General features: G+C 52.3%; 1 protein-coding gene across 7 annotated transcripts in view; it reads right to left on the reverse strand.

Moving 5' to 3' along the window:
* Positions 1-347: 347 nt before the first annotated feature.
* Efcab6 (EF-hand calcium binding domain 6) overlaps positions 348-13,141 on the reverse strand; it is a 198,538-nt gene continuing 185,744 nt past the window's right edge. For all 7 annotated transcript variants that reach the window (XM_052748505.1, XM_052748503.1, XM_052748501.1 and 4 more), the window contains 5 exons: positions 8,029-8,271; positions 6,708-6,858; positions 6,341-6,525; positions 2,386-2,535; positions 348-1,272 (listed from right to left, as the gene is read on the reverse strand). In XM_052748505.1, the coding sequence (XP_052604465.1) occupies positions 1,150-1,272; positions 2,386-2,535; positions 6,341-6,525; positions 6,708-6,858; positions 8,029-8,271 (852 nt within the window). In that variant the 3' untranslated portion in view covers positions 348-1,149. The remainder of the gene's footprint in view (positions 1,273-2,385; positions 2,536-6,340; positions 6,526-6,707; positions 6,859-8,028; positions 8,272-13,141) is intronic.

Consider the following 13,141-nt stretch of genomic DNA (forward strand, 5'->3'; position numbering starts at 1 on the left):
ACTATCACTCAACTTGTAGCTTCACTTTCTTCCTCAGAGAGGGATCCAGAGGCCAGGCCTGGCCAGCCTAAAGACCTTCCCCAGGGGTGGGTGCAAAGCAGGTCTGCATTCTCACCCTACCAGCTGGACTTGGTGCCGAGTGCTACGGTCAGGAGGGGAGGGGTGGGGGTGCACCCTGCATGGGGATGCTGCCCCCGACTGCCCTCCCCAGAGGTCATGGGAGGCTCCCCAAGCAGGTGACCTTAGAGTTGGACCTTGGAAGGAATGTGGGACCCAGCAGAAGAGGGTAGGGACGTTGACCTAGTTTGCTACTGCTGTATAAACACCATGACCAAAACCAATTTGGGGAGGAAAAGGTTTATTTCATCTTACAGCTCTCAGGTCACACTCCATCACTGAGGGATGCCAGGGCAGGAACTAGAGGCAGGCGCTGATGCAGAGGCCATAGAGGAACGCTGCTTACTGGCTTGCTCCCCATGGCTTGCTCAGACTCCTTTCTTACATGATTCAGGACCACCTGGCCAGGGGTGGCACTGCTCACAGTGGGCTGGGCCCCCCATATCAATCATTAATCAAGAAAATGCCCGACAGACTTGCCTACAGGCCAAGCTGATGGAGGAAATTTCCCAGTTGAGGCTCCCTCTTCTCAGATGACTCCAGCTTGTGCCAAGCTGGCAAAAAAAACTAACCAGGGTGGACATGGACATGGGGATCCAGCAGTCCTCTGATCTAAGACGGAAGAGGGTGGGCAGAAGCATGCCTTGGCCCTTGAATAATAGTGCAGGGACCGTGGATGGGAGGGGGTGCCCTGCAGGCAATCATGAACAAACCCCCAAGAATCCCAAGTTTTGAAACATTTTATTAGTAGTAGTTCTTTTAAAGTCTCAAGAGTCATTCCTGCAAAGACTATTTTATTTGCTCAAACTAATGAGTGAGGACGCCCGAGGCCAGCGGCCACCCTGCTGTTGTGAGAAGCCCCAAAGGGGGTTGGAGCGAGAGCCCGCACATCTCGGGAGCCTGATGCTGGGTAGGGTTAGGCTCTGAAGCCGCTTTGGGGAATTCACTACAGCCCTCCATGGTCTGGTTTTGCTAGTCTTGGGGACAGACCCTGAGGCCCCATCTGTCCCCAGTGCAGCCCTGCCTGGATGTCTACTGCAGGAAGGCACGCAGGAAGTCATTGTAGGAAATCTTGGAAGAGAGTGACTTGTCATAGTACTCGAGCACGTGGAAGAACTCCTCTTCCGACAGGTTGATGCTGTACTGCCGAAGCACCTGGTGGGCGGGAGGCTGATTCAGCAGTGCTGGTGGCTGCAGGTGACTCCCTCGTCCCTCACCCACAGGCTCAGGGCGCGGAGGAGCCCCGGCTGGAGATGCTAGGTGCCCGCCATTACCACCTCTTTCCTCCTCAGTGGCAGGACCCAGGACACCTTCTCTGAAGGGAAGGGGCATGCCTTTTTCTTAATCTGGGATGAGGTGGGGGCTCCAGAAGCCACCTTGGACCGTGAGGTGGGGAAGGAAGTTGGGTGTTGAGGGTCGCAGGATAAAACTGGATCCCTGACCCCACTGCTGTGCCGGCTCGGGAAGTCCCACCTCTGGCCTTCTACATGGTAAGGAAGAGCCTTGCTCCTGATGTTGTTACTGCCTTCTTACCCTCACAGTCCAGACAAATCCTGCTAGAGATTCCTGACAATGTGTAGAAATTAGCTTATAGTTTCTCCTCTGTGGCTGATGTTATCATTCATTCCTAAGAAGAGCTAGAACATGGTCTCAAAGACCCCAGGACGCCAGGATTAGGGCAGCTGGTGGCCATTGTGCCCAATGGGAGAAAAGCAGAAGAGGAAACTGAGGCCCCACTCACACCCCTATGTCCCTCACCTCCGGCTCTGCTGAAGACATTCCCACCTTACTGTCCTCTATGCTTGTTACACCCTGGGTCTCTGGGAAGGGGAAGAGAACCCTAATCTTACTGCCTTCCATCTGTGATGGACTAAGACAGACTCCCTGGCTGGGACGGTGCCTGGTCCCAGCGTGCATGGGAGGCTGGAGCGGGGTATGAGGAGTTGGGTTGTGGGTGGGATTCTGAGGGTGGCACTCTCAGAGTTATGTGGCACCCAGGATTAGTTGAAGCCAAATGACACCACTCTACTGTGCACTGTGGGGTGCCGTGGGGCTCCCTGTGTGGGAGGCTGTATCACATACATACTCAGGGTCCCAAGACCCTGATAGGACACAGGAAGAGAAGCTGTAGCCTTCAAGTAAGGAGTAAGAAGGCCACAGAGTCAGGGCCTCCATAGGCAAGCACAGGGGCTCTTTTGAGCTTTCCATGTTACTGGCCTTTTCATGTTACCTGCTCCAGGCACACAGCCACAGAGAGCAGAGTCTTACCTTCCTGAAGTCAGCCACACTCAGGAGCCCTGTCCCGTTCTCATCATAGGCCTTGAAGGTACGCCGCATGGGCCTCCAGCAGTGAACAATCTTGGGCTGGATCCGCAGCAAGGCTGAGTAAAAGGATGGAGTCTCCACACCGGCTTCTTTCTAAAACCGAGATTAGGGAAGCACTTGGGAACTGGGTGGGCCTAGAGGACATACTGCACACTGTCCCCTCAGCTGGTGGCCTGGAGGACACACTGCACACCGTCCCCTCAGCTGGTGGCCTGGAGGACATACTGCACACTGTCCCCTCAGCTGGTGGCCTGACTCTACTCCGTGTCTCTGCAATGAGGGCTGTTCAGATCGACCACCTCAGGGGTGCAGAGGCTTGTGGGAACACCTCTGGGGGGAGGGGCCTTCTTCCTACCTCCAGTTCCCAGATAGAACCTTGAGGCTGAGGGAGGGAACATGATCCCAGCTCTCATCCAGTCACGGTAGAGGTCCCATGTGCAAGGACAGGGCCATGCAGACACTAGGCCAATTTCAAAGTCATGCAAAGAGGAGGCCTTCTAGGAGGTTCTTGTGATGCAGGGCATTGGGAAAGCTACAGGGTGTGAAGGGTAAAGGGAAGTACCACCAAACTGCTTATTCCTTTAGGTACTATGGGATGAAAACAGGATGTCTGAGTATTTTATCCCCAACACACATCTGCATATCATGGAGGTGATCTACAGGCAAGAGCAGGAAGCCAGTCCCAGGAAAGCCTAGTTGCAACCTGGCGCTACCTAAAACAAACTAGTGAGGTTACACTGCTTCCAGTTTGTATGTAAATTAGCACCTGGGAAGAAGACACCCCCAGGGCCCCAGAGCTTGGCTAGCTCACAATATGCCCACTTGCGAGGGACCTGCCTAACCTGGCTCACCCATACCGGTGCCCGACCCAACCCAGCCCAGCCAACCCTGCTGCTGCCTGTGGCCCAAACTGCCTCCCCATGCCACGCCTGCCCCCTCTGTTGAAAGTTCTGAGCAAAGTGGAACCTCCAAAGGAGGAAATCTCCCTTTCAGCTTCTCTGCCATGTGGCTTCTGAGCTGAGGCTGTGGTACACCGTGGCCAGGATGGCACAGGGCTCCTCTCTCTTAGGAGGGTTGGGGGGGGGGCAAGGAGTCTTTCCAACCAAGGAAGGAGAAACCATTCTGTACTCGAGGGACACCTGGGGCAGGGGAGTCCAGTGGGTGTGTTCTGGGACAGCTGGCCAGAGCCCAGTCTCCTTGTGCCACTCACAGCTCCCATCATGGCCCTCCAGACTGTCCAGGGATGGGGAAAGGTCAGAAGGCGCCCTCTACTCTAGAGAGTGGGTCAAAAGAGGCATCAACACACTCCCACAGAGACCCATCATCTGCTCCTCATAGACCATTCTAGCTCATTTCTAGAAGGGGAAACTGAGGCCAGCGGAGCAGAAGGAGACTAAAGCAGGGGAGGCTTTGCCGGGTACAAGATCCCCCATGGTTCTCCAACTAGGTTCCTGGGTCCCAAGAGACTCCACAGAGGACCAGAACAGCATCTCCTGCCCATAGGGCTGGGCTAGCTTGAGGCACACACTTGGCTTTGTCTTTAACTGGCTCCTACAGGTAAGCAGCAGCGGGTACTGGATCTCACCTAGAACTTTCTGTGTGTGGCTTCCTGCATGGCTTTTAGGAGGGACCATTTGCTCCAGTCTCTCTGATGGCTGCCCAGGTGGGTGTGTGGGTGGGGTGAGGTCATCAGCCCCCACTGAGCTATAAGGAGATTGGAACTGGATTTGCTTGTTCCTGGGCCACGTGGGCTACTCAAGCAATACTCCCCACTCTGCTGCTCAGCAGTGTTCCCAGCAGCGGCACTCAGCACTCCTCATCTGACTCAGCATCACAGACTATGGGAGAGGGGCCTAGAACGCACTTTGGAGTTCTACGTTCGGGAGAAATGTGAGCAAGGCTTAGGGTGTCATAGAGCTTGGGGAAGCGCTGGATGTGGTTTTAATGACTATTTCACAACTGAGAAGGGAAGGGAAGAGCCAGGGCTGCTCCCCTGGTTGGGTCGTAGTGTCTTTGCCATCTTTTGAAGCCACAGCTAAGTGCTGGTGATGAGGCAGGAAGATGATTGCAAGGAGTTTCAGGCCAGCCTGGCTTACACGGTGAGACCCCGTCTCCAAAAGCTTTGTCCACCAACAAAGAAAGAGAAAAGGCAAGCAAGAAAAAAATGAAGGAAGGAAGGACGATCACAGAGGACGAGCAGGGGTGGTGGGGGGGTGGGGTGGGTGGTGTGGTGGGGTGTGGTGGGGTGGGTGGTGTGGTGGGGTGGGGTGGGTGGTGTGGTGGGGTGGGGTGGTGGGGTGGGGTGGGTGGTGGTGTGGTGGGGTGTGGTGGGGTGGAGTGGGTGGTGGGTGTGGTGGTGTGGTGTGGTATGGTGGGGTGGGTGGTGATGTGGTAGGTGGTGGTGGGGTGGGATTGGTGGTGGGGTGGGGTGGGTGGTAGTGTGGTGGGGTGGGTGGTAGTGTGGTGGGGTGGATGGTGGGGTGGGGTTGGTGGTGGGGTGGGGTGGGTGGTGGTGTAGGGTTGGTGGTGGGGTGGGGTGGGTGGTGGGGTGGGGTGGGTAGTGGTGGGGTAGGTGGTGGTATGGTGTGTTGGGGTGGGTGGTGTGGTGGTGTGGTGTGGTATGGTGGTGTGGTGTGTTGGGGTAGGGTGATGGGGTGGGTGGTGTGGTGTAGTGGTGTGGTGTGGTGGGGTGGGTGGTGTGGTGGTGTGGTGTGGTATGGTAGGGTGGGTGGTCGTAGGGTAGGTGGTGGTGGGGTGTGGTGTGGTGTGGTATGGTGTGGTGGTGTGGTGTGGTGGGGTGGGGTGGTGGGGTGGGTGGTGTGGTGGTGTGGTGTGGTATGGTGCGGTGGGTGGTGGTGGGGTAGGTGGTGATGTGGTGGGGTGTGGTGGTGTGGTGTGGTGATGTGGTGGGGTGGGTGGTGTGGTATGGTGTGGGTGGTCGTGGGGTAGGTGGTGGTGTGGTGTGCTGTGGTGTGGTATGGTGTGGTGGTGTGGTGTGGTGGTGTGGTGGGGTGGGTGGTGTGGTATGGTGGGGTAGGTGGTGGTGTGGTGGGGTGTGGTGTGGTATGGTGTGGTGGTGTGGTGTGGTGGTGTGGTGGGGTGTGGTGGTGTGGTGGTGTGGTGTGGTATGGTAGGGTGGGTGGTTGTGGGGTAGGTGGTGGTGGGGTGTGGTGTGGTGTGGTGGTGTGGTGTGGTGTGGTGGTGTGGTGGGGTGGGGTGGGATGGTGGGGTGGGTGGTGCTTGGGTGTTAGTTGCTCAAGCCCCACCCACACTCAGCCCGGGCTCCACCCCCGGCTGCACATTCACAGCCAAGTTCTGAGGGTTTAATTTGACTGTGAGCCCTGGGCGCCCACATGCCCACTTCGCCTTTTCTTTAACTCCCGGGGCACTGTGCAGGGAAGAAGCACTGCCCCACCCCGAGAAAGACCACTGTAGATGGCTCCCACCAAAGACCTTCAGCCTCCAGTTCCAGAAGCAGAGAGAAGACTTCTTTCCAATATTTTTAAAGAAATCGAGCTTCTAGGACGTTTTAAATGTCACAATTAGATCTGATGCCCCCCAAGTCTCATCTTTACCCCCTTTACCCTACCTGCAGGAACATGCCTTGACATACACGCCCCGCCATCTTAGCTGACGTGGCGGCCACCTTCCACCGTCCTGGCCTTTGGGTAGTGGGGGATGAAGGTGCAGGGCATCACTCCCAGAGTGAGTGGGTAGCCAGAGATCCAAGGGGCATTTGTGGGGAGGCTGCAGTGACATCTGGGGACATCTGTCAGGTGAGTCCTGGCTGGTGGCAGGGCGGGGCCAGGCTCTGACCAGCAGCCCCCGGGGATCCCGTGTGTCCAGGTCCACCTGTGCCTGGTTCAGGACACCACCGTCTCCAGGACGAAACACCTACCATCTTGTCTGCATTCTGGATCCTCATCCTCCGCATCAGTGAGGTCTCCTTGGCCTTCAGCAGAAGGACGCAGCTCTGGATGAAGTCGCAGTAGGCGAACTTGCCATTGCCCTTCAGGTCATACTTGATAATGAGCTGCTGGCTCTCCTCCTTGCTAATGTCCAGCTTGAACTTCTCGACGAGCGCTGAGGACCAAGCAGTCCACAGTGCAGTTGGTAGGGATTCAGGCATTTAAGCCCTCATTTAGCTAGTGGCTGGCTCCACCCACCCATGAACACGCCCACAGGCTCCTCCCATCTCCCCCCCCCCCCCCCCGCAGGGCTGGCGGGACTGATGGATGTCTCCCCAGGGGTGGAGTCAGACGGACCCAGGAACTCCGTTGCGGTCACGCTCCCTTGCTTGTCAATGTCCTTCTCCTTGCATTCCTTCAGGAGCTCGCGCCAGCAGCCCTGGATCTGCTTGCGGAGCTTGCTCTCAATGGGCTCGCAGTTCTGCAGGGGTTGGGTGCCCACTGGGGTCTGTGGGGAGGGAGACAAAGGGTCTCTCAACTGGAGGTCTCATGGGGGCAGTCATGGGAACCACAGAGTGGACCTGAAGGTCAGCTCTGCAGGTGCCAGGAGAGGAGATGACCTTCCTTCCACCTGAGAGCCACCTGAAGCCAACCCATAATAATCAGAACAGCTTTGGAAATAAATACATAGCCATGTTTTAGAGGACAGCACTTCTTCTTGCCCTTCCTAAATCCCAGGAACTCCCTGAATTCCTTGGCTTGGGGTTCCCTCCACCTTCAAGAGGCAGCCTTTCTGGGGCCTGCCTCCTTAAAGCTATGTGTATTTCCCTGGATTCCCAGTTCAAAGCCTCTGAGTGCTGCTGGCCAGCTCTCTGTCCAGATCTCAACAGACCAGCAACCTAATCTCCCTCCCAACGCAGGGAGATTAAGGAATGTGATTCCTGTTCTACATTCCTCTGACTTCCCTGGAGACCACATTCACTGTCTGTCATCCTGAAATCTGTGACACCATAACCCTCTTGAGTGGGGACCTTTGTCCATTTTGAGCTGTAGCAAAACCCAGCGCACAGTAGGTATACAGAAGATGGTGGCAGAGCACACGATGGGCACTCTGTCTGGGGCCATACTACTCTAGAGACACGGTGTAAGCACACAGCAGCTGCCTTGTGGGCATGTGTAGTGCGCTCTCAGTTGCCCTGCCCTGGAGACTGTCGTTCAAGGCAGGCATCCCCAGGAGCCTCCTTCTGGCAAGCCTGGGATGACTCAGTCTAGGGCTCAGGGCTCTGTGTCACACTGAGGACTGAGGCCCAGGAAAACACCCTAGGCCTCACCTGGCTCTGGTGTGAATTGGGAACACGTTCATTAGTATGGATGGTGCCCAAGGTCAGGGGACTGTCCCTCTCAGAGCCAGGTTTCCTGCCTATGGATGCTGTGCCCTTCTGTCTCTTCTTCCCCTTCTGGCTCGTTCCACCCTGCCCCGCCCCCACCCTTCCTCAAACTACTCCCCCACTTCCCCACGCCCCCTGCCCCCCACCGGAAACTGACACTAGAGCCTCCCCCAGACTCATGAACCCAGTCTCTCAGTCACCTGCAGTCTGAGGGAGAAACACTGGGGCCCCTTTGTGTGCATGGACCTGCCCGGAGGTGACATGGGGCCCGTATCAGGCTGGGAACTCACACAGGGGTGACTCCGTGATTTCGATGCAGATCTGGAGTCCCGAGAAGGAGAGCAGAGGGTGGATCTAGTTCCTTGGGAGACCTCAGGGGCACTGCTTCCCCTCTGGGCAACGGTCGAATCTCCAGAGTCACCTGCGGCCATGGGCGGCGAGGGTGCTCTCTCGGTACCGAACCTGCTGAGGAAGTCCTGGTACTTGAGCCTCCCCTTGGCGTTGACGGGCATCTCGCTCCACAGCCTGTCAAACTAATGGCAGCAAGTCAGTCCCAGGGGAGTGTGAACCCAGCGGGAGAGATTCTCCTCTGGGGAGTCCTGGAGGAGTGGGACCAGAGGTGACAGGAAGTGACTGTGGACCAGGGATCATGTCATTTACAAAAAAAAAAAAAAAAAAAAAAAAAAAAAAAAAAAAAAAAAAAAAAAAAAATTAAGAAAGGAGAAAAAAAATCCATTTGGTCTCTGCAGGATAGAAGCCTCTGGAAGACTGTGGGGGAAAAAAAGGCAAGACAAGGGGATTATTCATGGCTTCCGCAGGACATTTTTTAATTGAATTGGGTCCTCAGTGAGCAGTTTAAGGCCATTAAATCTTGTGATTAGTCACAGTGACCGAGCTGTGGTGCATAAAAACATTTTAGGAGAAAATGCAAATCAAACCGGGCCCCACCTGCATCCCAGGGAAGCCGCCGGCCTCATTTCCCAGCCGTCCCTGCACACCTGGGTCGCAGCGGCTTGCAGGTGCCGCCGCCTCAGCCTCTGCCTTTACAGCCACAATTTATTTCACCCCAAAGGTCAGAAATGTCCCTCGTGCAAGATGGAAAGGAAGCATTTGGAAACCGGGGAGAAGTTTATGGCTTTGCGTGGTGGCTGACTGGCGCCGCAGACCTTATGGAAACTACACACAGCACGGGCCAAAGCGCCAGGAGGGCTTCCCACATGAGCCGCCTCTGATGGCTACAGGACTTTCAGGGAGCAGAGAAGAAGGGCTCTTGCCCCCCCACCTGACTGCTTGCAAAACCCCCAGCTGACAGAGCCTGGCTGTCAGCCTTCCAAGGGACAGAGGCCAGGAGGCTAGGGTGGGGGGCAGTTTCCTGTTCCCCTTGCAGTCTAGAGGTCACCAGAAACTTAGTTTGCCCCTGGGTGTCTCCTGGGGTTTATCCACAGCAAATGAATGAAAGTGACCAACTCTTGGGCTCCATCTAAAGTCCCCAAAGGCTTGTGGCGAGCTGCCACACCAGCCTACCCTTGGGGTCAGACATATGTGGGTGCATCTCTGGGATTGGAGTTAGGGCATCTTTAGGTCTGTACCACCCTGACTTGGGAATCCTCAGGCAGGAAACTGCCATGTGTGGGATTTACAAATAGACATACCAAGTATATTCCCAGAGGTTGGTGTCTGGAGCTGAGAGGATTGGAAGTCATTGAGAAAATTAAAAACAACCCATGATGGGTAATAACACTCCACACAACTGATGAGCTTGGAGATAGACTAGCCTAGGGCTTCTCTAGCTCTAGTAGCAGAATCCCCCAGGAAGTCTGCTAAGCCCTGCCCACAGAGTTCTGACTCAACTTCAGAACCTACAGGAAGATTAAAAAAGAATATATTGAAAATGGACAAGATTCTGCCAAAAAGCAAGTGAAGTGGGCCAACACACACCGGGGACAACAGGACCCCAGTGTTCCACCAAGCAGCCTCTGCTTTACCCCAGGCTAGCTCTGGTCTCCAGACTCAGCCAGCATCTTTCACAAGCCATGTGTAGTTTTTTTTTTCACTCTTTGGGGGCTACCATCCAGCTCCCAAATAAATACATGGAGACTTATTCTTACTTATGAATGCCTGGCCTTAGCTTGGCTTGTTTCTAGCCAGCTTTTCTTAAATTATCCCATCTACCTTTTGCCTCTGGGCTTTTACCTTTCTCTATTCTATATTCCTTTCTTTTCTTCTTACTCTGGGGCTGGTTGTGTGGTTGGGTAGCTGGCCCCTAGTGTTCTCTCTTCCTCTTCACCATCCTCCCTGTTCTCTCTTTTATTTATTCTCTTTGCCTTACAGCCCTGCCTACCCCTTTCCTGCCTTGCTCTTTATTAGACCAATCAGGTGTTTTAGGCAGGCAAAGTAACACAGCTTCACAGAGTTAAACAAATGTTACACATCTTTGCATATTAAACAAATATTCCACAGCATAAATGAATGTAACACATCTTAAAATGATGTTCCACAACACTGTGAGTCTCACAGTGTTCACCCATCTGGCCACTGTGTAGACATAGCCTCATCCGCCAGCTGGAATGATCACTCTCCTGAGCCATTTGGCTGTAGGCTTCCCTCCTGCCCCCTCCTTGTCCCTACTCTCCCATGAAACTCTGAGGAACTCTCTCCATCATCACAAAACCCACATCCTCAAACTCCCTCCGAACCCAGCTCCGGCTGAAGCTGCTCCTGAGGATCATGGGAGTCTCTGAATTCCCACAGCTCCTGTGTGTCAGGTGCAGAGCTGGTCAAGGCCTCCTCTATTTGCCTCCCAGCATGGATATATGTAGCAACATCTTGCAGGCTCTGGCTTTCTCCTCACCATGCCTTCTGTTGTCATCTTTGGCCAGTGCACTCCTGAAGACAAGTGGCAGGTCCCTGTCAACCCCGACTCTTTGTCTTAGTAAAGTTTCTGCTGCTGTGATAAAAGACCAACAGAAAGTTGTGCTTGTGTTAGCCACTCAGAGGGCCACTCCTAAAGACTGTCTGTGATGCCCCTGGAATCTCATCTTCACTGTTCTCTTGTCCTTCTTGTCCCATTCTGTTTCCACATTCTCCTTGAAACCATCTGCATGTCCACCTGCCCTCTGTTCCTCACCTGGCCTCCGGTGCCCACTCCACCTCTCCCTGCACCAGGAGAGCTCAGGGATCTAGTTTAAAAATTGCTAAGAGGTAAGGGCAACAGCCAGTTATTGACTAAGAAAGTATGTAGCTTTTGACAAATAGGTAGGAAAGGGGGTTTCTAAATTATGTCAAGAAAATAAATTTTCAAACAATATAAAGGAAATGAGCATGGCAGGATGCTTAATATTGACAACAGAAATAAATGGAGACAACAGCAACAACAATAAATGTAAATGAGCCAAACACCCATGTAAAATGGCAGGGATCACTAGAGAGGATGTTTAAGAATCCATTTATGTGCTATTCATAAAACCTACACACAAAACAGAATTATCAGGGGCATCAAAGATTTAAAGAAGTTTGAATAGATATATCAAGTAGGCATTAAATGAAAAAAAGGCTCAGAGGTCATGCTACTATCACATTAAATAGACTTTAATATTAAAAGCTATTTTTTTTAGAATTTGATACATCTAACACTGAGTTGCAAGTATCCACATTTCTCAGCCATTGATGGGCCAAGATAACTGAGAGAATAGAGATTCTGAGCCTAGAAGTAACAGCTGGTTTCAATCAGCAGGTGTAAAATGCTTCATAATGCTCCATTCAAAACATACCATCTAGCTACAAATGAAACATTTTTAAAGAATGACCACACATCCAATCTCAGATAATTCTAATAACTGATAAGATCCAGTCCCATTCTCTAATTAAAATCATGTTCATTTATAAGTTAATAACTCTTTAAAAACACATTCATTCAGGAACAAAAAAACACCCGTATTTCTAAATCAAAGGACCCAAGATGGGAATAAGAGACTAGGAGCTCCATTATAATTTTACAACTATGTATCAAAATTTGGATGCAGCTAAAGTAGTAATTAGACAGAAATGTACAGTTTTAAGTGCCTATTATGGGAGGAAGAGCAGCTGAAATTCAAAGCCTGCATCCAACCTATGCCAAAGCACAGGGAACAAGAGAGAGGCTGTCAATGCAGCAGGAAGCCGGGAGAGCTGAAAGCTGATCCTCAGAAAAGACTAAGAGCACACACGGCTGTAGTGTGAAGCTAGGGGATGGTGTGGTCCAACGGTATGGCACATACAGCAAGAACTAACTGAAAGAGGACACAGATTCTATGGTGAGTCAGTGGATGCCAATCAGAAAAGGGAGAAAAAGTGGACAAATTCATGTAAAAACGTAAGCCACCAAAATGGATGAGCCTGGGTGGCCCTGTAACTATCAGAAGAACATACTGGCAGTTAAATCCCCCCTTATGGAAAACTCTGGGTCCCAGAAGGCTTACGGGCATTTTTTTTTTACTCTCGGGAAGCTGGCAGCCCAGTTCTGCCCAGACCCTTTTGACAAAACACAAAAGTACATAGCCCTAGACTCTACTTACACAGCTGGTGTACTCTTGATTCCAGCAAGACACAAACTTGAGAAAGTACAGAGTAATGTCACAAACATCAACACAATTATTTTTAAGTTTAAAGGGAGTGAGTGAGGGAGGGTGAGAGAGAGAGTGTTACGTGTTTGTATGCACATGTCATGTGGGAGCCTGCCAAGGCGCGAAGAGGGCATTGAGTTTTCTGGAACTGGCATTATAGGAAGTTGTGAGCCACCATGTAGGTCAGAACCCAACTCAAGTCCTCTGCAAGAGCAGCCAGTGCTCCTAACCACTGAGCCGTCTCTGAAGCCATGGAAACACTTTCAACACACCTAACCAAACCGTGCATACAACAGGAGTATACGTTTGCTTTACTATCGTGCTACCTATCAGCACAGCTCACTGCATTGAGAAATTGAAAAAGAAAAACTAGATGCCTATCTTGATACATGTACACACATACGGGAAGCATTTGATACAAGCAGTACCCACCCATGTTTGCTGGGTTTTAGAAAAACAGGCATACAAAGAACTTAACAATTGACTGGGAGCTCCTGACATTTGATATATGGAAGTGTCTCTAGGGAAAATAATTCTAACTTTGGAACAGTGAAGCATTCCTGTTCAGTCAAGGCTAGAACAGGGAAGTCATTGTCACAGCTCTGTTTGGAAGGACCATGGAATCTAGGCATTGCTACAAAGCAAGAAAAAGAAATAACAGGCATATGGGTTGGAAGGACACCTGCCTGCTGTTCAGAACTGGCTTGAGGTATCAGCTCAGGGAATTGGCTGACAAGTTATTACAAAATGACTGAATTTAGCAAAGCAGTTATGACAACAGCCGAGAAAACTTAACTGAAGG

Source organism: Peromyscus californicus, unplaced genomic scaffold (genome assembly GCF_007827085.1).
Source record: "Peromyscus californicus insignis strain IS unplaced genomic scaffold, ASM782708v3 Scaffold_20__1_contigs__length_68692818, whole genome shotgun sequence".
In the NCBI taxonomy this organism is placed as follows: domain Eukaryota; kingdom Metazoa; phylum Chordata; class Mammalia; order Rodentia; family Cricetidae; genus Peromyscus; species Peromyscus californicus.